This window comes from Alligator mississippiensis, chromosome 4 (assembly GCF_030867095.1).
Source record: "Alligator mississippiensis isolate rAllMis1 chromosome 4, rAllMis1, whole genome shotgun sequence".
In the NCBI taxonomy this organism is placed as follows: domain Eukaryota; kingdom Metazoa; phylum Chordata; order Crocodylia; family Alligatoridae; genus Alligator; species Alligator mississippiensis.
Genome location: NC_081827.1, coordinates 90,534,242 through 90,559,749, shown reverse-complemented (window position 1 = coordinate 90,559,749; position 25,508 = coordinate 90,534,242). Strand labels below are relative to the sequence as shown.

Here is a 25,508-nt window from a genome sequence, read left to right as displayed (position 1 = left end):
TGTGGCCACTACAATTACAGGGAAGTAGTTTGTCAGCACACGCTCAAGAGATCCAGGGAAAATGACTACACTCTGTGCTACAGAAGGAGGCACAAAACCCCACAGTCTATGCTAATATGATACAAGGCAGGGGTTTTCAACTGTTTTTGGTTGGTGTACCCCCGGTGACTGCTTGAGGAGCAGGGAGTCCCCCAGCCAGCTGGTCGACAAATGGAGGAGGGGAGGGTCCCCCAATGGCTGATCGACAAGTGGGGGGGAGGGGCCCCTGCACACAGTGGCGAAACCGGAAGCACTGTCGGCAAAACCGGAAGCGTCCTCACTTCTCTGTGCCACTGACGCGTACCCCCTGGGGCCTTCCCAAGTACCCCCAGGGGTATGCATACCCCTGGTTGACAACCCCTGATCTAAGGGAAAAATTCCTTCTTAACCCCAAATTGGGCAGTCAGTATAACACTAAGCAGAAGAACAAGACCCTCAAGCCAGGCAACTGGGTTTTCTAAATACCAATAGGAACATCAGTGGATCTCAACCACTCCCTCTTCCCCCAGCCTTAGCTGTGGTCAACCAACATTTCAGTGCTTCAGAGGAAGATGAACACTCCTCCTCCCTAGAAGCCAGTAGCATTCATGAAGGGAAACCAATTCCTTCCTAGCCCAACTGGCAATAAGCAAAAGCCCTAAGACAATGCGACTCCCAGACACCTTCCACAGTTTGGGAGAGCTTCCTTTACAAATAGTATATGACTGTATATCACATTCACTCACTATTAAACCAGGACTCCCTGTCCTATCATACCATTGCTTCCTCAAATTTGTCCTGTTCAGTCTTAAGGCAACTAAGGTTCATTGTCCCAATAACTTTGTTTGGAAGGAAAAAAATCCAAAATGTCACTCTTCTGATAGCCATACATTATTTCTAATTTCCAGTCTATACGTAGCCAGTTTGTACCAATTTAATCTTGAACTGGTGCAGTTTTTCAGCCACAAACATGCTTGTCCTTCGCTAGCATTCACCCTGTCAATGTGCTTGTAGAATGACCTTATTCCCTTTCTCAGTCTCTGTTTTGCTCAACTAAATAAACCCAGACTCCTTTAATCTCCTTTCATGAGACATAGTCTCCACTCTCTCAAACATTTTAAATGCCCCTTCCTTGAATTCATTCCATGTTAAGTTAATCTGTTTTTAACACTGCTGATCAGAACTGCACACAATAGTCTAAACAGAGTCTTACCAATGCCTTGCATGCTAGGGATGTGCAAAGCTTCGGTCCCTGATTTGATTCAGAGGAGATTTGGCCAGATTCAGCAGCTGAATCTCCAAATCGAATTGAATCAGGAGACCCTTTAATCTCTCCGAATCGAATAGGAACCCTCCGAATCGATTTGGAGAGATTGGGAAAGGTTCAGCGATTTGGACATAGACACAGCTTTAAATGTTTTTCCTACGTACCTCTAGGTAGCAGGCGGCTCATGAATGCTGCGATGCTGGGGCACATGGAGTGTCCCACAGGAGCAGAGGGGTCTCCCCAGCGCACTCAGCGGAAGACCTGGAAGCACACAAGAAGCACGTCTAGTCCACTTCCGGGTCCACCGCGAAGCACGCTGGGGAGCCCTCCTGCACCGCCCCCCGGCTCAGCAACTGGTGCCTTCTGGGTCTGGAAGGGCACCTGGGGTCCTACCATGGCTGATCGCCAAGCCAGGGGGGTGCGGGGGGCCTCCCCAGCAGACCCAAAAGTGGACCAGAAATACTTCTGGTCCACAGGACAAAACTTCCAGTCCACTTCCGTGGGCTCCCCCACACTCCTGTGGGACACTCCAGCCACCCCACCATCGCAGTGTTCACAAGCTGCGCCTGGTACATCGAGATATGTAGAAAAAACATTTAAAGCTGTGTCTGTGGCCAAATTGCTGATTTGCTGAATCAGCATCAAATCTTCAGATTTGGATTTGGCCAAATCGAATCAGGGACAGTGATCTGAATCAACGAATCAAATCACTGTCCCTGATTCAGGATGAATCCGAATCCGAATTGAATAGGGCCAGTTCCACACACCCCTCTTGTATACCTCTGCTAGTTAAGAAGGTCTACATCAGGGTAAGCATGTTAGCAGAGGTATGGCAAAGACCGCATTTATAACTAAGATTATTTAGCATGGCAGAAGGGATTTGATTATAGAGGAGATTATGAAGAACAAAATGAAAGCTAATCAAGCCCTCCTTTTTTGTTTAATGGTGTCTCATAGCATGAGCTGGGATTGGTCTGGGGGGTCACTTGAAGATAATGGCAAGTAAATTTAAAAGTAGTGCAAAAAAAATACTTCATACAGTAATTGGTCAGTTGAATCAGTCCCCTCCAAGCATTACAAAGCCAGATCTTGCACCTAGCTTTAATGAGTTGGATAATTTTATGGTCACACACTGTAATTTTGATAATCCAATCTCATATTTTAGGCTAGTAACTGATCACTGCCTAGGTCAAGAAAGAACCTTCCCACTTTTCATCTAATGCATCACAACTAATCAGTGTTTTTATGGGTTCTGTATGTTTCTCTGAAGCTTTAAGTTTTAGCCACTGCCATTCAACGGATCTCAGATTTAATATGATCTATTTGAGTATGGAGACTTTTGTATTCCCCAAAGTATCTCCTCCATTCCTAGTGCTGCCAGCCTCTTAGAAACTCACTCAGGAGCCACAAAACAACACTATCATGACTTCGACATTCTCTAATGTTTCCCTCTTAAGTAGGTGGTACCTCTTTTTCTGTAAGAAAAGCACTATACCCGTGTATGGGGTAATAATGAACAACAGGCACTGTGCTCAATATCTCACAGCACACCAGAACAAATTCTCTCAATTCCTGTTAACCACAGACAGAAATATAGAGCAGTTATGGGGCTACCTATAGTATGTGGAGAAGATTTACTGCATTCAGCATACACGTTGCTGTGAGCTGCAGATTTGTAACAGTTGAGCACATGCACTGGCAACGTGTAGGTGGTGCATGTGGGTGCACTTGCACCCCCTGAATGTGGTGGTGCACCCTGTGTGAAAAGGTGCTGCCAACACTGCCTGTGGCGCCTGTGGGCAGTAGTTGTTTATCTCCCCCGCCGCCAACACCACTGGTAGCATCTGCAGGCACCACTGGACACCACTGCCACTGCTGGCTGCGTCTCTGGGTTGTCACTAACCACTGGTCAGCACTCGCCACCCTTCCCTGCTGCCAATAGCACCGTGGCTACCTGTGGGAGCTCCCCGCTTGCCGTTGCCATGCTCCCGCCACCGACTGCACCACTGCTGCCTACAGGAGCTCGCCGTGCCCCACCAGCTTCCAGGGACATGCACCATTCATGAGCACATGTAATACTGAACGACGCAAGCAACAGCAATCTCACATGGAAGGAGACAGTGTAAAAACCCAGAAGAGGAGGAATTCTGATGATTAATTTCTATAAACCATCAGGCACTGTTTTGCACTATTTCACTGACACAGCTGTTCAAGTCAGTGTTTTGAAACTATTGTGTGACATGATAGCTATTTGGTTCCTAGCACTTCATGCATTAATATTAAAAGGCAGAGGGGTGTCAACATTAATAGTAAACCAATGATGAAATGGAGCAGATGGGACAAACTGGGCATGTCTACACATGCCTCCCATGGTGCAGTTGTTACTGTGCCATCATTTAGTACTTGCTTTAGGAAGTACTAAAGGACGGCACAGTAACAGCCATTACTGCACTGTCCTGGTGGCACACGGTTATTTTTAGCAGCTACGTCGTCATAGTGATGCACTATAGTGAGGTAGCTCATCAGTATGGCAACACAGCGTTGGTGTCACAGTTTGTGCTTGCCGACGCTGCGTCGTAGTGATGAACTATGTTGTCATAGCGTGTCGCTACACTGATGTAGCATTATGTGTAGATGCGTCCACTGATTCTAAGAAGGGGCTTGGAGGTAAAGAGCAGGCAATAACACAGCCTACCATTCTAGGAGCATGGGAGTCTTGTCCTCCCACAAGCTCTGAGATGTTGAGCCTGTTCAATATTTGCATGGAAAATAATGGGGACATCAGGATATAGTGGCTTTCCTCCCTCTAATTCAGTATTAAACCAAAGCTCCAGGATATTGCTAAGAGAGGTTTTGATCATCCACATTAATTAAAGAAGCCATGGTCACTGGATCTTAGCCAGTGCTGGCCAAACTTCAGTTTGCATAATTAAATTTTGCCTCATTAAATTCTCTCTGCACAGCCACAGGGTTTATCGTTTCTTTTGCTAAAAGGACCCTCATGGTTGAACATGAGGAAACACTGAGTAACAACAAAGACTGGTGATTTGTGGAATAATTTCCCCCCAGAAAATGGTGAAAGTTGCATTACTTGACTCATTTAAAACTGGGTTAGGCAAAACACTGGAAAACATATGCTTCAGGGAACAATCCTGCAGCGGATGAGTTGTAACCCACTAGGTTTTCTGCATGCCTAAGATCTATTATATTAATCTTTTCAGGCACGGGATGAGGTGAAGGTGTTACAATGGCACCAGGGAAACCATGCTGGAACTATCTTTAGGAGCAAGGAGGCTAATAGGAAACAGGTGAATTCTTGTGGGGTGGAGTGTGACAAAAGCCTCCAGTCAGGGGAGGTGAAAAGAGCCTCACAGCTCACATACTAGAAGGCCCAGCCATAGTCCCATGAGTGTGGTCTCCAGTCCTCCGGCCCCAGATTGACAGTTGCTTGGAAGACTTGTGTGAACATCATGTGCGCCACCATCCCAAGCAGGCCTAAAGCAAGAGGACAGGAAGACAAAGTTGTCATGATGGGGCCAGGGCCTTACCTCATCTCTGTTTAGGGACTAAGGTTTAGAATCACATTTATCCTCATGCTCTGCAAATTTAGCAACTACAGAACTAGCATCCCCTGGGCCCTGCTCTGTTTATTTGGGTCACTTTCTTTTCCCTCTGGTTCTCTGTTATTTTCCCCCAACTCTGCTCATTTCTTGTTCTCCCTTGCTACCTACCATGTTCTCTCCATTGTCCCCCTACTCCCTTATAAACATTCTACGAGGCCGTTGCTTCACTTTTCTCCCCAGAGGAATTCTTGAACTTTTTCCTGATGGGATTTATACTCTGTGTTATGCTACCTTTGGGAACACGTTCACAGTTTCATGCCTGTAGAGAGGTACTTACCTGACAGCACAGAGAAGACAGCAGCAAAGGCATTGAGCTTCAGTCCACAGACAGGATTCCCTGTGTACAGGATCTCCATCACCAGTAGAATGAAACTAATGAGCAGCAAGCTGATGTAGAACATCTCTGAGCCTAGTGACAGCCACAGGATTCCTGCCATGAACAAGAGGAAAGAACAAATCTTTCAGAGTTAGCACGTTAGAGGCATAACCTGCCACAGTGAGAGTACTTCCTTCTGACCTCCTGACTACACAGTTGTGATGCCCACCGTAAACAGGCTCATGCTAGCTTTCCCCAGAGCACTCCAGAAAATACTGGGCAAACTAAAGCATCTTTTGCAGGTGACCTGAATACAGGGCTTGCCTACACATAGCCCTTTTAAGTGGGATTAGCATAAAGTCACCATTTTTAAGGCGCATTAAGGGTGTGCACATGTAATCCCACCTAAATTTGATACCTGCTTAAAGCAAGTACCAAATTTAAGCTGGCATAGTTAAATCGCATTAGCTCACGTGTGGACGCTTAATGCGCCTTAGCAGGGCACTAATGCAATTTAGCAATGTCAGCCTAAATGTAATGTGCTTTAATGCTCTTTAGTGCATCTGCATGTAGACACATGCCTAAATTGCCTTAATGCACCTTAAGCAAAGGTGCATTAAGTTTAGGCATGCATAACTACATGTGTAGACATGCCTACAGTGAAAGTAACACTTCCCACCAGCACATCCCATTAAGGACTTAAGTGATTTCTGTAGGTCTCATGCAAGCCTGTTGTACAGCAGGACTCTCCTTCTATAATGCACGGGGAGGTAGGATCTAGAAAACTCAGCACATTGAGCAAGAAACTGCCTAAACCAGTGAATTGAAAACAGAGAGCCTTAAACTACATGTATTTCCAGGACGTGGGCTCAATTTGCTGCAAGTGGTCCTATTTCTACTGAGGATGCACATACATGAACCCTTCTCTGGAGTCAGATACATAACACCAGTCTGAGGAAGGGTCAGTCCTTTCAAGCCATGGTTGGAGGAGTGTGTAGTACCTGTATCAACAGTGCAGTGGTTAGGGCACTCAGCTAGACTATAGGATATTTAGAGATTATAACCCACATTTACCCAGATCCCTGGAAAGTTCCCTATCAGGTTATAGGACGTTTGGGGGCTCTATAATCTCCTCCTGGTGAAGTTGCTGCACTTTGCATAGTATAACTAAATACACACTGGACCAATGAGAGAAGAGAGAGCATCTGATTCTGTAATCTAGGGCAAGGGGTGGATCGGTGTGGCAGTTTCTACTGTAATTGAATGTTCAAGGATTTGTAAAAAGTAGAGCAGCTTCAACAGGCACAGTTGAGAGATGTCCTACCCCAGAATACCCTATGGGGTAGGGAATGCTTCTAGGACATAAAAGCTTGGGTTTGAGTTCCCCACAGGAAGAGAAATGATTTCAGCCATGTCTCCCATGTCTCAGCAGAGTATTCTGATCATTGGATAATTGTTTTAATGGAGTTGGAGCAGAAGGGGATGCAGCCAGCTCCTCCTCTGGCCACATTTTATGTAGAATTACAGCATAACTATCAGACCAGGTCCCACAAATGAAAGATGGGAGAATTCCTATTTTCTGAATCCTGATGGGGTGTAGGGATGAGCTTGGTGTAGGCACCAAGCTGTTCAGTTCTGTCAAACCTAATTGTGATACTTTCTGGGTATACTCCAAAGGAGACATTAAGGAAGCTAGGAAAGTTTGCTGATAGAAAATTAGCTACTAGTCAGATCCACAGAAGGACTGAGGTGCCCACCTGACACCTGACTGCCATTTTAGGTGCTTAAGTCCATTATTTAGATCTTCCAAACACCTTCCCAGCTCCTTCCTAACTTTGGAGATTCCATACAGTTCACAGGCACCTACGTTTTTAACTGTAAAATTCTCTAAGTGCCTAATGGCTGACAAACTTGTCAGGGAAACATCTCTATCATTGGCAAGGCACACGAAGATCCTTTGGAGCACATCTACCAGACTCAGATGTGTAGAAATGTGGCTGGAAATGATGATGCTGCCACTCCATTTTTTTTATCCAATAGCACAGAAGTTAGAGCACTTCCCTGAAATGTGGAAGACTCAAGGTCTGTTCTCTTTTGCATCTGAGAGGATTTGAACCTGACTCTCCTCTCTCCAAGATGAATGGGTAAACTACTATACAGGAGATATTCTAGGTTGAGGAGGGGGTTTTCCTCAATACGACACCAAGGACAAAATCCTTGTCTCAGTGAACTCCACGGAAGTACTGTCATTACATTTAAAATAATTACATTTTCAGAGATTCTGATCATCCACAGCTCCCCTTCCCTCCAGCCATAGTGGGCACTTTGCACCACTGAGATCCAGATTAACTAAATCTCCCAAAAATCCAAATAACCAAAATGTGTGGCCCCTTTTGCAGTATGTGACTTGTCCAAGAACATTCAGCCCACTTGTGTTACTGTTTACCATTTTCGTTACTAATGTGCTTGTTATGATCAAAGGTTGTATGATGAAACAGGGAAAGAAGTCAATCTTTTCCTGCTTTCCACTTCAGCGGAAAGTAGAAAGCATCAGAAAATATATATGGAAAGTTGAGATTTCTAGCATTGATGTTGCAGATACCAGAGGCTTGAATAACTACCTAGGGAGAAATCCTGTCCCTTCTGACTTCAGTGCAGGCAGGATATCACCCATGAATCTAAAAATCCTAATTTTTTTCTATACTACCCTCCCAACCTGCTGAAATTTCCCCATCCCTCAAGGAGGTGCACTGGGAAATTCTAGTAGGCTAAAGAAAAGGCTAATTCTTACCTCTTTCCCCTGGGGGTGAGAGCTCGATGAAACTTCGGCATTTCTCATCTGAAATGCAAACAAAACCAGTCTCAAATGATGCAATTTCTCAAAGGATGGTTGAGGAGGTAGGAGAAAAAAAATCCCCCTTGTTGGACTCTTGTTTTCCTCTACCGGGCATGACTCCACCTATCTTAAAGTCTTCTAGGCTTTGCTATCTTTTTGGCCAAGGAAGTAATTACTTTGATCTCTTTTTGGCACTCCGGTAGAGAAAAGTAAGGAAGAAGGATAACGCCTGTCTGTAGTGCAGAGGCAGGAAGCTTCATGCATTAAAAATCCCCACAATATTCAATATAGTTGAGCATAAAAATACTATACATTTAAAACATTATAAAGTTGTGATGACATAAAACAAGTATTTGAAAGGAAATAATTTTGTATTAGAAGTTACATAGGCTGCTTTAATTTTCTAATTGCACTAGTTTTATCCAGGAGACCATAAATCTGCTTTCATCTTACTTACACTTCTCTGTGATTTTCCATTACAAACTCTCATGAACTTAGATTCATTTCATGGCCAACAAACTCAGTGAAAATCACCCCCACTTGTCTGATCATTAATTCCAAAACACACCAATTTATTTCCTTGTCTCTTGCCTCAGTCCAATTTCTAACTATGATAAGAAGCCTACAAACTATCAGGCTTATCAACGTGCACATCCAGTCCATCTACCTCTGTGCTCTGAGCTAGTCAGCTCTAATTTAGTCCATTCACCCTCTTTTGCAGGCTGGAAATACTATTACACTTTCTATATTAGTCATTCTGATGGAAATCACAGACTTCACTCCAGCCATGAATAAACTATTTTCCAATCCACTGACTCCATCCTAGGGCAGAATAACTCGCATACTACCCTTAGCTAGGACATTATTTTTTTCCATAAAAGAAACAGGGGGCCCTATCTGTAATGTTTTCATTACGGGTCCAGGATTTTACAAGATGTCCAAAGCTGTAATAGCTGAAGTGCATCACCATTCAAGTGATAATAGACAGAAAAACAGGCACAGAGCCAAGGTTATTTGTATACCTGTAATTGCATGTTTCCACATTTTAAAGGTTTCATTTTAAATAACTGCAGTTCTCAATACTGTTTTAAAATAGCTGATACTTATCTAAATAAATAAGATTTCTTTTGTCCAGAAATGTGCTTACTTTGCTTCAGAGACCACAAAAACAGTCTTTTGTAGTTTCCTCAGTAAATCTCCAGACCCAAATACACATAGCAGTGAACAGCATGACATGCAAAAAATTTTATTCAAACGTCATGCCATGATCATTATCCCAGCTCACTGTGCCTGTGTATATTTTCACTTCCATAAGCTTTTTACTCACCTCTGCTAGTAGACATTAGAACTTCTATACAATTGTTATTTCAAATATTGCACTCATAAAGGATAAACTTGGAGCCTCACTGAAGTCAACTGCAAAACTCCCAGGAGTTCACTCTTGAGATTTGTTAAGGTGCCAGGACTTTTATGAGGAAACCAAACCCTAGGAAAAATCTATTTTGTTCTGTTACAAACCCCACGTATGCAAAGGTTCACTGCAAAGGGGTTGGTTTCAAAATATTCTGAACATGTGCAATGTCTTGCTTGCCCTCCACAGTGGAAGTTTCTTTAAGCAATATGCCCAGACTCCTACTTTAGTTAGCAGTAAAAATCCAGTGGCCTGCTGTTTCTATGGTGCAGACTGCTAGCCTACTTGACTATGACTGTTGTGGTAGTGGGGTGGGATCACACACATTGTACAACCTGCAATCTCTGGTGCATGTCTGATTTAGACAATCAACTGTCCTGAGGAACGAAGGCACATTATAATAAGAGCTGGCTGCTATTTTGGCTTGAATATTTAATTCACCAAAAATGCAGAATTTGGGGGGGGAGGGGGTGTATTTGCTTCAGTACAGAAGGACAGTTACCTAATTGTAATATTAAAAAATTACAAATAAAATATAAATTCAACAAAGGAAATGTTTTATTCAACCTAAAACAGCATTTTTCTTTTTCTCTCTTCTCCTCCCAGTATGGCCTGTGAAGTAGAAATATCAATCATTCTTATAGCTCTGGCTATAATCTTTTATGTGTTCCTTTGCTAAGGATTAGAATGGGTTGGAAATTTTCTGGCAGAAACTTTTTCTAGATAAGGCTGGTTTAGTGAATCTAGAATGTATCATTTAAAACAACTTGGGTTCAATGAGAAGTCATCCTGAAGGACTCCCCAGGACCAAGGACCTGTTGCTTTCAGGGTTTGTAGGAAAGTCTGGCTTGGAGCCAGAGACCATGGAAGGCCGTTGCTGCCATCCAATGAAATCGATAATCTTCTCTTCTGAGCAGTGCAACTAACAAATATATCAATTTCACTAAGCAGCTTTAGGATCCAGGGTAGTTACATATCATGGGAAGTGTGAACATGGTTTGGTTTTCAACTCTAAACCAACATTTGGAAAGACAAAGGAAAATTTCCTTCAGACAAAAAAAATGTTGATTTTTGGGCTGTCCTACTGCGGGTTTGTCCACACCATGGTGGCAACATGCCCTAGCAGAGGCATGCACAAACACACCTCACCTGCCTGCGCCTGCTCCCACTCCTACACCTAAACCCAGAAATATACCAGTGAGGCCATTCTGAAGCCATGCCACACATGCAGACCTGGAAAGCAGTCATAGAGAGTTGTCCCTAGAACAGCATGACCAGCATATGAAAAAGTTTAGCATGTGGAAGTGGGAGCAGGTAGGAGGGCATGGGGAATGCTGCTGCTGCAGTATAGACATACTCTTAGGATCCAGTGCAACATGTGCTGAAATGAACCAGTTCGTGCTTATGCAATTGGGCCAACACCCAACTCCACCCCAGATAAAAAGCAGCTTCTTTACTAGCTTCCTTTGGACATACTTTATCTTAAAAACAATACACTCCCACCCCAGATGAAACTCTGAACCTCTCTACTGAAAAAGGGGTGTCTTCCCCCACCCTGAGTAGGGAGTTTCATTAGAGGAACTTACCCCTTCCAACTTTTATGTATACTGTTTAGGCATATGCCATCCAAAATTGCTTTACCTCCCTTTTTTCTTTTGCTGCCATATTACCATACAAACTACGGTCTGTGCCCATTATTACCTCTATATCTCTCTTTACATTACTGCTTTCCAGAGTTCTCCTTCCCAACGAGTCTCTGCCTGGCAGATTATTTTTTCCAGATGTATTAGCCTGTATGTTTCTCAGATGAATTTAATCTGGTTATTTCCTGGCCACAATTCTAATCTTTCCAAATCCCTTGTATTATTTTTCTGTCCTCAGTGGTGTTCAGGGTCCCTCCCAATTCAGTACCATTTGCTAATTTCATTAACATGTTGTCCACTACCTCATCCAGAACTTTAATAAGGTTATTAAATAATATTGGCCTAATGCTGATCCTTATATTGGCCCCATGAGACACCTTTCCCTAACTTAATGTATGGCTGCAGATTATATTTTTTGTTTCTGCTCCTGCCACTAGCTTTCAAGATCCATAAAAGCAGGTAGATTCAAGCCAGTTTGGATTAATTCTGAGTGTATGATTTCATGAAACACTGTACAAAATACCTCACTAAAATCCAAACCAGTCACATCTCCTGCTGTCCCTTCAGGCATGGCTGCTATTCCAGTACTGTCCAGAGGCCTGTTAATTCTTTCAAAGAAAAACCTCACATTCCAACAATGCAGTCCCATTCCCAGTTCATCCCACAATCACCATGGAAATATGCATTACAGCCTTAGCCATCTGTAAATTAAAAACATTCCATTCTTAATCATCCCTGAAAATGCCAAAAACAAATCAGGCCTCTTATTGGACCGAATAGGGCTGAATATTTTTTTAAATTGTCATCCTGGTTTTAGGCAAGATCTTTCTATTTTCAGACTTCTACCCCAAAGGATAAAGTAAGAAACATACAGAATTAAAGTGCATATAATGCCTCCTTTACATAAGAAGTTATGTTATGCGTGCACTGGGGCATAGATGGGGAAAGTTGACTTCATGCAGAGGAATGGGCTAAAGAATCTTTTTTTCTATATCATTACTGGATTTACCTGAATCCAGATGAATCCAAATTTAAGATGCTCCCCCCACTAATTAGATTCTATACATGGAAATGTCTACGTTCGCTATTATTTTCCATGCATAGAACCTAATTTTTGGAGGGGTGTCTTAAATTCATCCCCAACACTGCTGCGGTAGGGAAAGCAGTGGCAGGGGGTGAGGACCTAGACCTCTGCCTCTTGTTTTCCTGGACCTGGCCTTTCCGGCTTGTCCCACCACCCCTTGCCCTGCAATGCTAATGCCTACAGAGTTGCTGCTTGGCCCCCTTGTCCCTTGCCCCCCTGTGCTTGTGTCTGTCTGTGCCTGCCCCTCTGCCACTTGCCCCCCACCACATGCAAACTTCCGCCACTTACCTTCTATGGTGGCTCTGCACCAGTTCCACCTCCAGCTCTAGGGAAGTTAGTGGCCCTGGCCTTGGCCCCAGCCCCAGTCCAGCCAGGCAGAAGCAACAGTGGCAACTCTGGGCCCACCCATGTCAGGACTGGAGGGGCCAGAGCTGGACCAGAAGGTAAGTGGTGGGAAGGAGGCAGGCAGCAGTGGGAGGCTGGTTGTGTGGTCCCCCCCATGCTCCCCCCCTTTGTCCCTCCACTGCACAGTCTCCCCACATGTGAGCCCAACTGTGGGCCTGCTGCACAAGTCACCTTGGCCTGGGGCTGATGTTGGCTCAGCTCTAGTTATGGCCTCGAGCCCAGAGCCAAAACCAGAGCTGAACTGCTGCCTTGCCTGTGCCAGTAGTTGAATCTAAGATGAGGCATGTTTTACTCTCATGTTGACTGGGGGAGAAAGACCTTGTTTTGGATTTGAGTGAATACAGTAATTATAATTTAGCTGTTTACTACTGGCTTTTGAATCGTATTCTGGTCCCCATAGATATAAATCTTGGCTATGGGCTGGGGACAATTCCTCCAGAACAAGTTCATCAAAAAACCCGGCATTAGGATTGGGGAAGATTGGGTTGAGAGGAAGAAAGGGTTCAGGGATGCAGTACAATTCATAGGTAATCTAAATAAGTTTGCTATATAAATTACAGTGACATTGTGAAGGACTATGAACACGCTGGAGGATGTGAGCATAATTCAGAAGGATCTCGACAGATAGGAAAGTTGGGCTAGAGCTAACAGGATGAAGCTCAGTGTGGACAAATGCAAGGTACTACATATTGGGAAGAATAATCAAAAACACAAATACAAAATGGGTGACACCTAGCTGCATGGCAGATCTATGGAAAAGGACTTGGGAGTCTTGGTAGACCACAGACTCAATATGAGTCTGCAGTGTGATGCAGCCGCACAAAAGGTGAATGAGGTTTTAGGCATCAATAGAAATATTCGGTTCAAGACACAGGTGGTGATAGTGCATCTCTACTTGGGACTGGTTAGGCCTCATCTGGAGTACTGTGTGCAGTTCTGGGCTCCTTATTTTAAAAAGAAGTTGGAGAAGTTAGAGAGGTTCCAGAGGCAAGCAATCATAGAATCGCAGAATTATAGAATCATAGAAGTAGGGTCGGAAGGGACCTTGTAGATCTTCAAGTCCGACCCCCTCCCTGGGCAGGAGGAAAACTGGGCTCAAATGACCCCAGCCAGGTAGGCATCAAGCCTCTTCTTAAAGACCCCCAGGGTAGGAGCCAGCACCACTTCCCTCAGAAGTTGGTTCCAGATCCTAGCCGCCCTAACTGTGAAGTAGTTCTTACGGATGTCTAATCTAAACCTACTCTCCAACGACTTGTGGCCGTTATTCCTTGTTATCCCGGGGGGCGCTAGGGGAAACAAGGTTTCCCCCAAACCCTTCTGGCCCCCCCTAGTGAGTTTATAGATGGTCACCAGGTCTCCCCTCAGCCTTCTCTTGTGAAGGCTAAACAGGTTCAGGTCCTGTAGCCTCTCATTGTAGGGTCTTGCCCTGCTGTCCCCAGATCATGAGGGTGGCCCTCCTCTGGACCCTCTCAATGTTGTCCACATCCCTCTTGAAGTGGGGTGCCCAGAACTGGACACAGTACTCCAGCTGTGGCCTGACCAGTGTCGCCTCCTTGGCCCTATTTGAGATGAACCTGTGGATGCACGATAAGATCCGGTTAGCCCTGCCGACCGTGACCTCGCATTGTTGGCCCATGTTCATCTTGGAGTCAATAATGACTCCAAGATCCCTTTCTGCCTCCGTGCTCTCAAGAAGGGAGTTTCCCATTTTATAAGTGTGCTGCTGGTTACTAGCTGAACTAGGTATGTTCAGCTTGCAGAAAAGGCACTTAAGAGGGGACATGATCTCAGTCTTCATATACTAGAAGGACTGCCATAAATAAGAGGGAAGGCACCTTTTCTCTCTCTTGCTGCAGTGGACCAATGGCTTGAAGTTACAGCAAAGTTAGTTTAGATTGGATATCCAGAAAAACTTCCCCACTGTGAGAATAGTGAGTCAGTAAAATAGACTGCCTAGGGAAGCTGTGGACCATCCATCACTGGAGGTATTCAAGAAGAGGTTGGATAGCCATTGGTTGGGGATGATTTAGGTATAGCTATGCCTGTTTTCTACCATGAGTATTTCCCATGTTTCTACGCCTTGCTGGTTGCTCCGTTCCACGCACCCCCCCCCCCCTTGCTTCTCCGCACCTGCTATATGTGTTTTTAAGCATCCCCAGAGGCACTGGGTGTTGGCTACAGCCAAGGATGGGGACTTCAACTGTTGCGTGCTAATTTTTCTACTAGGAGCAAAACAAGAGGTTCCTGGCCAGAGGGTCTTTCCCCTCCACTCAAGATCAGAACAACTGCCATATTTGGGATCAGGAAGGGATTTTACGCTATGGTCAGGCTGTTATGGACCGTGGGGGTTTTTGCCTTCCTCTGTAGCAGGGGGCATGGCCCTCTGCCCGGGATCTCTTGAGTGTATATTGACAATATTTTATAGAAGCAGGACATTAGCTGCTACAGTTCCCCTGCTTTACCTGTGACAGGTTAGGGTATTAGCCCTATGTTGCGTCAGGGTTGAGGGTAGTCTTATGTAGAGTTTAGATTATGGCTGTATGGGATGGTTTGGATAGGGATGATCCTGCCTCACGCAGTGGGTTGGATTACATAATCCCTGGAAGTCCCTTCCAACCCTACTTCTCTATGACTCTATGACTGTGCATTAGCCACTAGGGGTAGAGGAAGGGTGCAAGGGGGGGAAACAGTGGCTCCCAGTATGGGCACAATGCTACTACAAAGGTGGCATAAAGAACATTGCTACCCCAAGTCTTCAAAAATCACAAGCCTGCTCCCTCAAGAAATCATATGATTGTTTAGAAAATGAAGATGATCTATCTGCTAATTTGCTTTCTAGTTTTCATTTGCTTAAGCTTTTCTCTACAACATTTCTTTCAAATGAGAGCTTGAGAATCTCTTGTAGTCACATAACTTCAGGGTCTCAGAGCTTTAAAAAAAGCCTCAAATATTTGGTACTTACAATGAAAACTGCAAGAGCTGGCAACACTGCATGAAGCTGTCCCCTGTGTCAGGAGGCCCAGCATCTGTTCCCAAGAGAATGTGAAATGAAGTGTGGGGGTACTCCAGTTCCTACAAGGGCAGATGACAACCTCACTGCAAGTAGCACTCAGCAGCCCTTTTGTTAGCAGGCACATATCGAATGGGGTATTGGAAACAACTGCTCCCTTTCCAACCTCTAAATGAGGGATAGAGCATATTGGTAAGGCTACCCTACCGGTCCAGGTTATGAAGAAAATGTTGTTCCCTCGTGCTGCCAGTCTGGCATTCTTCATTGTTACTTAACTCATTGAGTAAATAAGAACAAGGAGACACTACCTGGCCCTTCCATGTTCTCCTCACAGGAAAGCCACATGCCAGTGTGGAAGTATTGGAAGGCAAAGCGGTCATCCCCAGTCTCCCAGCTATAGTGCACCACATCCTGGGATGAAGAGTTGTTAGATCCTCCATCAGCAGACACATGGACCCCAATGCACTTGGTAGCTTTGCCCTTTCCACACAAAGGTTTGGGCACTTTCTGGGTCCCAACACACCAGTAGCTGCTAAGCAAGGCCGTGGTGGAGAGGCTGAGAGCCAGCAAGTTCAGGGCTACTGCTAGGAAAGCACGGCGCCATGGCAGGACCTTCAGGAGTTCCATCTGCAAGACAGACATGAAGGATTCACATTTCAGACAGGCACTGGGCCTCTTCCCATCAAGTTATGGGTGTATGGCAGTGGAAAGAGGCATCTCATTGTCCCACTCAGTAATTAGAGACCATTTGCTGACAGCATGACACCTTAGACTGTGGAAAAGCTTCTCAAAGGAAGCAGTTCAGCCATTTAAAACTGGCCTATATAGTAGTACTGGCAAATACATTGCATCTCTCTCATAGGATGCTAACATAGTCCAAATCAAAATATCATTGGGACACACTGCTGTGGCAATGACCTTGCTCAATTGAACAACATATGACCTTTAGAGCTCATAGGGAGTGATCAGAGTGCTCCATGTTTCAGCTCATCTGAAAAGGAGCTATTTCAACAGCACCTTCGCATGGCAGGGCCATGGTCCATTTCTCACTCTAAGGGGAGATCACCCCTGGCACTTCTTGCAGAACCCTGGAATGTTCTCTTGAGGTCTCCCAACTATGCAAGACAAACTACTTAGGTATTATCTGACCGTATAGCCACTTCTTATGCAATCAGGCCTGTGCTTTTTCCTATGCAGCATCTTCTTGGTACAGCACAACTTCCCTGTGCTTAAACACGTGGCTCCTACCTCTCCAGATGTATGACCTCCTTGAAACCTATTTCAGTTGCACTGCTTACCATGAATGACCCATTGAGGTTCTCCTGCCCCCTGACCTCTACTGCCTTGTCTATCTTTATGAGCTCCTCAAAGAAGGGACTACTCCTCCTTTTTCCCCAGTGATTGGCATGTACCTGGCACAGTGTGGGCATTATCATAAATAACATTAGACTGGATGCTGCTCCACTTGTGATAAGTTAAAAGGACACAACCCAAAGTGGTAAGGTTAGAGCCATGATATTCACTCTGCTTACCAGAAAAGCCTGTAATTCTCATCAGAAAAGGATATTGCCTGAGATGGAGTAACCTCCCTTCTGTGAGCAGAATTTCAAGAGCCTTCCATCATCCTGAGAAAACCCTGTTGGTGGCAGAAATGTGTCTATCAAAAATACATTCAAACACAAGAAACCCTTCAGTTCTTGAGCTGCCCTGTACCTGGCTCTGTTTCCTCCCTGTCCTCAGGTTCCTTTTCCCCTCATTTTCAGAACAACCATCTCCTATTATTCTGGTCAATGATGCTGGAAAAGTTGTTGCCATCACTACCAAGCTCAGTCTCACAATCTGAAAGCAAGCTTAACTTCACCAGTTCCATGAAGCTCACAATAGACAGCTGCACACTATTAAGGGCTTCTGGCTAGGACTCGTGGAAATTTTTTGGTGGAAAACTGGGGGTTTGACAAAATATAAATTGTTGTGCGAAGTGTCTGCTTGGCTCAAAAATATTCCATTTCTTTGAGGCCCCAAAATACAAAAACTTTTTTTCTTTCTTTTCAGTTTTCACCAGATTTTGCTCAAAGTTTTATTATGTTTTTTTTCTGAAACAGAAGGGTTTTTTTCTTTGTTTAATTAAAAGGTTTTTTCCCCCCCACAAAAATGTCAATGGGAATAATTTAAATATTTTACAAGAGGAAAAAAACCCCTAGTGATAACATCTTAGAATTTTTATCATTTTGTAAATGCCTCAGGATTGGAAAAACAAGGGGATAAAGAAAATGGAGATGACAAAGGAGTTAGATCAGAAGGTAGAAAGAGAAGAGAATGAGGACTTTTGGAGGGAAAGGAAGAAGGAAAATTGATCTATGTCATCATCAGAAGACCACTATCAGAAAACTTTCCTCCTGCTGAAGCCAAGCTCTTGCTGACAATAACTAATCAGAGACCTTTTGAAGATAACCTCTTGAAATGAAGAAGAGTAGAATTTACCTTGCTAATGTGTCCCTGATGTAGAGTCGTTTCTCTTGTGGGTGGCAGAGATGCAGAACACCCTCTCTGCCTTGGTCTCTCCAACATATACTAGCTAGATCTTCCAGAACCAAATTGCTACTAAACCTCTTTCTTTTTCATATCCTGCCCGTAACCTCTGCCAACACCCAGTGATTATTAAATGCTATCCTTTCAGTCAGCAGCTGCTTTCTTGGAAATGGGCATTTTATAATCCACAATGCAATCAGGGCACATCTGTTCTCAGAGATTAGATGGGAAGAGATTGGCATTCGAAACCAGGATTAAGCACAGGGTGACCTGCATTCACTCAATAAAAAAGTTTGAATAGGATGCAGAAGGGACTCCAGTCCTTCCCATCAGATGGCTGTGTGGTAGCCATGTACAAAATCAATCACTGCCTCCCAAACTAAAGCCCAGTGGTCCTGGTGATCTTATCCCAGACACTACCAACAGCATGGGCAATATACGGCTCCAGTTTTGTGTCTCAGCAGGAAGACAAGGGATTGAATGGAGTATGAAGGCTGAACTCTGCTCAGAACAACATAAACCCAGAGGTGAGGAGAACTGAGGCACATGAAGTGGAAGGAGAAAGCTTGCGCTGTTGCATCTGCCCTGAGGACTGAGTATTTGGGACTTTGAAGGAGATTGAACCAGCACTTTTCTGTGCTCTTCAAATTTTACTTCAAAATAAATAGCTGGTGCAGTATAACAAATAGCCACGAGATGGCTCCACAGAGTTCTCACTATGACCTATGGCCAGTCCCTAAAGTATGATAGAAGCACCCATAAGGCACACAACACACCCTGAACACCTGGCTAACAGGAGAGAGAAGGTGTCCTTTGGTTTGTCAAGTGCAAAATGGAGTGTCCTAATATCGTTCAGAGGAACCATAGCAGACTATTTGTGTATGAGGCCCAGTATCCTGGCATAACCAAACAAAGCAATGATCTATAAAGTCCCAGATCCTAGTTTTGACAAGTCTCACCTCTAGGTGCTGGACAGCCTAGGATAAAAATAACAATGAGTGTTTTAAAATCATAGTCCATTTCCAAAATATCATCCAGAGACTAACAGCCACTGCTAAAAATCCCACCCTAACTCTACCTCTGGAGGAAAAATGTCCAGCACACCTACTGCCTAGGAAATGACCAGCTGGGTAGCACGGAAGTGGAAAGGGATCTTGGAGTCCTAGTGGACTCCAAGATGAACATGAGTCGGCAGTGTGATGAAGCCATCAGAAAAGCTAATGGCACTTTATCGTGCATCAGCAGATGCATGACGAATAGATCCCAGGAGGTGATACTTCCCCTCTATCGGGAGCTGGTCAGACCGCAGTTGGAGTACTGCATGCAGTTCTAGGCAGTGCACTTCAAGAGGGATGCGGATAACCTGGAGAGGGTCCAGAGAAGGGCCGCTCATATGGTTAAGGGCTTGCGGACCAAGCCCTAAGAGGAGAGACTAGAGAACCTGGACCTTTTCAGCCTCCGCAAGAGAAGATTGAGAGGCGACCTTGTGGCTGCCTATAAGTTCATCACGGGGGCACAGAAGGGAATTGGTGAGGTTTTATTCACCAAGGCGCCCCCGGGGGTTACAAGAAATAATGGCCACAAGCTAGCAGAGAGCAGATTTAGGACATTAGGAAGAACTTCTTCACAGTTAGAGTGGCCAAGGTCTGGAACGGGCTCCCAAGGGAGGTGGTGCTCTCCCCTACCCTGGGGGTCTTCAAGAGGAGGTTGGATATGCATCTAGCTGGGGTCGTCTAGACCCAGCACTCTTTCCTGCCTATGCAGGGGGTCGGACTCGATGATCTATTGAGGTCCCTTCCGACCCTAACATCTATGAATCTATGAATCTACTATAACCTCCTCCACAATCCTTTTGTCCTAAAGCAGGAGGATTGATAACCCTTAGGTCATATTAATCTTAGTTACTGCATAAGATATTCTTTGCATATAATTATTTCTAAGCCAGGTTAATTGGTAGTACGACTTAACGTGTGGCCACCACATTGACTGTCCTTATGTTCTTTTAGTTACAAGGTTGTGTTCATTACAAATGCCTTTGTCTTAATAAAAAAAGGTATGACAAAAGGTGATATTATATAAAAAGCCTTTTCAAACAAGAGAGGCAATTCGTTTTATAGGTTAACATTTCCAAATGCAGATACCTACACACCAGCAACTAAAGTACCTACTTGGAGTATGAACGGTATCTAAAACCTCTAAAAATCTAATTCGGTTACATGCTGCCTAACTTTCAGCATGTTAGGAAGCCCATGGAAATCAATGGTACTACTCACATTCTTAAACTTGTGCAGATGCTGAAGTATATTGCTGAAATTATTTAGGTGCCAACAGACAGATACCAAACTTCAGGTGTCCATGCATGATTGAAAATACCAGGCTTCCGAGCCTGATGGTGGCAGATATTTATCCTACCAGCAGGTGGCAATCTTTCCCCATTCTTCTCTTCCTTTCTCTTCTCTTGCTACACCCAGTTTATATTCTTCATCTTTCCATTTTTTTTGGTTTTATCTTCCTTTTTTGTTCTTCATCAATAAGAACACATTCTTTCTGGTTGCCAGGCTGAGATTTTTCAAAAGTGCTTATCTTTGTGAAATCTAAAGTCTTGAGGAATTATAAAATTATGAAAAATTAACACTGGAAAAGCCCTAATAGATCATCATCTCTGTCTTCTGGCCAGTGCAGGAGTGTTCTTTTTTGCTATATAGCTTCTAGTATTCCATCATGTTCCCTTTTAACTATTTTAAGCAGTGGGGTTTCCATCAAGAGATTATTTTACTATCTAACAGATTTTAATCTTCAAATATCAGGAAAATATTTTCTATGTAAAATTCCTTTAACTCATTGTTATGTTATTGTTACTAGACATCCCTTCATGGAGCAGCACAGGGCCCAAGCATTGGGGGCGTGGAGAGAGGGTACACTTGACCAGGGTCCAGAGATACAGGGCTGGCCAGCCCAGGCTGCAACCCTATTATAATAAGCAAAAAAAAAAAAAAAAAAAGGCGGGGGGTAAATTGTAGGTCATGCTTGAGGATCTGTATGGAAAGTTATGGGGGGCTATATGGGGTCTCCACTGTGAGATTTGCTGGAGCCAATCAGAAGCAGAACAAGTGAGTTTCTGGCCAGCCAGGGCCCTTGTGTAGAACAGAGAGAGTGTGCTTGTGCAGTTCATTCTAGGATTTGTCATTTGAGAGACAGAGGGGTTTAAGCTTCCATATGTGACATGCTCTCTCAAGAACTACAAGTCCCAGAGTCCCTTGTGCACAGAGCTAGCAAGAGGAGAGACAAAGCACCATATAACCAGGGACATTGATCCCAGGGACAGTGGCAGCCACAGTGTTGCTGGTAGGATTTACAGGCCCAAAAGGGAGCAATGAGTTAGGCCTGGTGGTCTAAACATTGCACAGAAAAGAACTGAAATGGGGATAGGGCTAGTGCCTGGAAGGAAAGGGCATTTCTTTCTCTCTCTCACACCCCCCAACGTCTGGCTATAAATACAAATCAGGCAGCCAGAAACATGAGGTAAAACTAAGGGAACTAAAAGAAGCTATAAGACACCAATCAATCCTCCAGTTTTTCAAAACAGACAAGGCCTTTCTGCAGTCTGGCTCAGGCAATACACTAACTAGGGAAGTAGATGAACAAAAGCAAGATTGAAATGATTTTAATACAAAGACTGTGTCTGTGGCAACTGATGATGAAGAAAAGCTGTCAAATGCATCATGTGACTCCAATCTAATGTTTGTAAAAGATAGTCAGGTAATATCACCTTTAGCACCACTACGTTCAGAGGAAGGCTTACAAAGCACAGGAGAGAGTAGTACTACACAACCTGATTGATGCTTTTTCAAAGACCCAGGCTTGTGGCCTAAACTGATAACAGATTCTGTCTGGCAAAAAATTGTTCTATCTGGTGTCCTGACTTTTGAAGAAATGTGGAAGCTAGCAAAGTCAATTCCAAAAGAAGTTGATGGGTATAAGTTTCCTGAATTTCTTCTCAAGTGTAAGACTTCCAATGGAGAACAGCTACCAAGAGACTGGCTTGTTTGGAGTCCTACCCAATCAGGTGCTGTATTGTTTTCCATGTCGGTTACTTTCTGACAGGAGACAGAAACAATGCAGAATGCTGGCAAAAAGTGAAGGGTATTCACCAAATGTGACAAAATGGCAAAAGCTGTATCATGAACTTCCTGAACATGAAAAGAGCATCAAACATACAACTTGCTACTGCCAGTGGAAGGAATTACAGCAGTCACTGTCAGTTGAACATGGAGTAGGCAGTGCTGTTCAAAAACAAATATTAAGAGAAGCAACAAGATGGAAAGAAATACTGAGAAGATTGTTGGATGCTACTTTATGTCTTGCTTCAAGAGGGTTAGCATTCCAAGGGGATAATAATCTGATAGGTGACCCATGCAGTCGTGGGACTCTTGAGTTAATAGCTCATTCTGACAGCATCACTCGTGAACATTGGGCCAAAGTCAAACAGAAGCAAACAGAGGGCAAAACAATGCAAGGACAGGTTCATTATCTCTCACGGGAGAGTCAGAATGAGTTTACTGAATTATGTGGTAAGAGTGTGCAGAAGGTAGGGCTGTGCGAAGCTTTGGGCGGTGATTCAATTCAGAGGAGATATGGCCAATTCGGTGGCCGAATCTCCGAATCCAAATCAGATCAGGGGACCAATTTAAAGGGCTGAATCAATTCAAAGCTCTCTGAATCTTCAGAAAAGATTTGGAGAGCTTTGATGATTCGGACAGTTGCCGGTGGCTGCAGCAGGGAGCTGCAGCCAACTCTGAGCTGGTAAGTACTCAGGGCGGGGGAGGGGGGCTTGGGAAGGGGGATGGGAACCATGGGGAACATTCAGAAGGAATATTTTTGATGCAACTTTGCACAACGTTATCTATGGATTAGAGCGCAGATTCAAAGCAACCAGTAACATTTGATTTAGATTCCATTCAGTCCTAAAATATGTGACACTAGAGCCTGAGGAACCGAACGAAGCTCCTACGCCGGAGTCCTCCCAGGGGTGCGGGCCACCGATCTGCCTGCCGGATGACAGCAGGCAGCCAGGTGCTGCCTCCTGGGGCCAGCAGCAGTACCAATTTTCCCAGCGCTGGTTGCAGGCTGTGCCCAGCGCCAGTCTGTCATCTGGCAGGAAAATCGGGGGCCCGCAGCCCCAGGAAGACTCCAGCACAACCCCTGCAGCTCTTTCAGGGGTGCGAGCGAGCCCCCGATCTGCCTGCCTGACACATTTTATGATTCCCCATTATAACCTATGGGCGAAACGGCAAAACAGCATCGAAACAGCCAAAGAATTTTGACAAAACAAAATGGAACACTGCTTTTGAAACTAAACAAAATTCAAAATGAAACACTTTTCCTTCGAAACACTGAAACAGAAGTCAAAGTGGAATGGTGCTGTTTCGCACAGCCCTATTAGTCATTTTATTGCAGCAGCAGCATGAAAAAAAACCTGGTTTCTGTTGTTGGAAGTTTATTATAACAAGAGTCTGTTATAATGAGTTTGAACATGGTAACCATACAGATATACAACATAAAGTCAAAGCAGTTTTTAGTTTGGCCATAATGATGCAGGGTTCAATCCTATAAAAGGGAAGATGGCCTCAACTCCAGTGGACTTCAGTGGGATTCAAAGATGCTGAGCACTGAACAAGAGAGGGCCTTAAGACAGTGAAACTCAGCTGGTGGATTTCAAGAGGTATACAACTCCTGACATAGAGCCCTGCATGCAGCTCTCTTCTCCGGAGTAAGGAAGGAATTATACAATGTTCTGACATTAATTTTTCAGCTGACCTGGTTGGGAGGAAATTACAATTTGTTTCAGCAAAAACACCCAGGCTCACTCACAAACTTGCACAGGCACACACTCATATTCATCCACAATTCTCCAGGTTCCTCATGCATTAAAATGTTTACCTCCTACTACAGTTTCTTGGCTTGTTTTTATAGGAATATGTTCCAGAGAAATACTCCTGTCCTTCCTTGACACATATACAACAGAATGTCTCTCTCTAGGATTCATAGTGATAGAGCCAGACTTCTTACAACAAGAGACAGACTGCAAACGCCGGATCTCTCCCTGAACCTTAAATAATGGCATTCAGATATAACCTTTACTTAGCTGTTTGTGCTCTATGTTAATACTTAACTCTGCAGTCCAGCATATTTTTGGATTCTAAATATATTTAAACAAATCCTGGTTTAAAAACATTAATAGTTCATATCATTTCAGGCACCAAATTACAAACATAACAAAAATATCTTGTCTTTTACATCTTAAAGAGTTTTCCTGGAAGCAGACTTTTTTCCACTTACCTTTATTGCTTTGATCAATTAAAAGATGCACAAAATTACAGAAAACAAGGATAAATTAAATGTTGGTTCCTACATTTCCAGAATTCATCAGTGATTTTAATTTTAGACACCTTGCAAGGATTCTGACTTTCACCAAATACTGAGCCTGCAGCCCTATAATCAGGCCCCTTTAATGTGTCTCAAATAGGATACATAGTAAGTCGCTTTTTAAAGTTTAGGCCATCTTATCAGACACAGGGAAAAAAAAAAAGAAACACATTCATGTGTCTCTGTTTATATAAGATCCAAATCCTGCCCCCACCAATAAGGCATTCCTAGAAGGCAATAATGAGGCCCACATGAACATCTAGACAAACAAATGCTTCCCTTATCTAATATGATCTGTCTCCTTACCTGTTTTGGGGTAGTAGATGGAATGTTAAGGAAACAAGGTAAAAGTGAAAATGCACCAGCTATGGTTTTTTTTTTCTTTTATTAGCATTCATCGGTCGGAAGTCTCCGGGAAATCTGACCAAATGTCTTGAAATACACCACATTTGTCATTTTGTTGATGAGCTAATTCCTCCTAAGCTTGCTAATTCATTCACCATGTATTATGTCACAGACGCTGTAGGATTTTCAGTTCTGCAGGACATTTTTTTTTATATTTGTAAGTCCTCTTAAAATAAATTGTTGCTGGCTTTAGTTTTACCCCTTATAGGATCTCTTCTAAGACTTAGTATCACAAACACCTAAAGAGAAGAAAAAACTGTCATAAATTCATAGATTTGAAGGGACTTTTATGATAAGTTTGTCTAACCTCCTGCAAAAACAGACTAAAGACCTCTACATAATAATTTTTTTTTAATCAAGCCCAGGTTGAGCTATTTTAAATAAAAATCCAACATTGGCCTAAAGACTGAAAATGAAAGAGAGTTCACCACATCCCTAGATAATGCTGTTTCACTTGCAGTTAACTTCCCTAGTTACAAAGTAGATTGTATTTCTACTCCAAATTCACCTACTTTCAATTTCTAGCCACTGGATA

At 43.8% G+C, this 25,508-nt stretch overlaps 1 protein-coding gene across 2 annotated transcripts in view; it reads right to left on the bottom strand.

Moving 5' to 3' along the window:
* Positions 1-25,208, bottom strand: part of GSG1 (germ cell associated 1) — a 29,860-nt gene extending 4,652 nt beyond the window's left edge. Inside the window, exons 1-6 of one of the 2 annotated variants that reach the window (XM_059726272.1) lie at positions 24,875-25,208; positions 17,146-17,249; positions 15,922-16,240; positions 8,016-8,063; positions 5,186-5,338; positions 4,669-4,780 (exon numbers count right to left, since the gene is read on the bottom strand). In XM_059726272.1, coding sequence (XP_059582255.1) covers positions 4,669-4,780; positions 5,186-5,338; positions 8,016-8,063; positions 15,922-16,240 — 632 coding nt within the window. In that variant the 5' untranslated portion in view covers positions 17,146-17,249; positions 24,875-25,208. The remainder of the gene's footprint in view (positions 1-4,668; positions 4,781-5,185; positions 5,339-8,015; positions 8,064-15,921; positions 16,241-17,145; positions 17,250-24,874) is intronic. The other variant, XM_059726273.1, reaches the window with a different exon arrangement.
* Between the last annotated feature and the right edge of the window lie 300 nt (positions 25,209-25,508).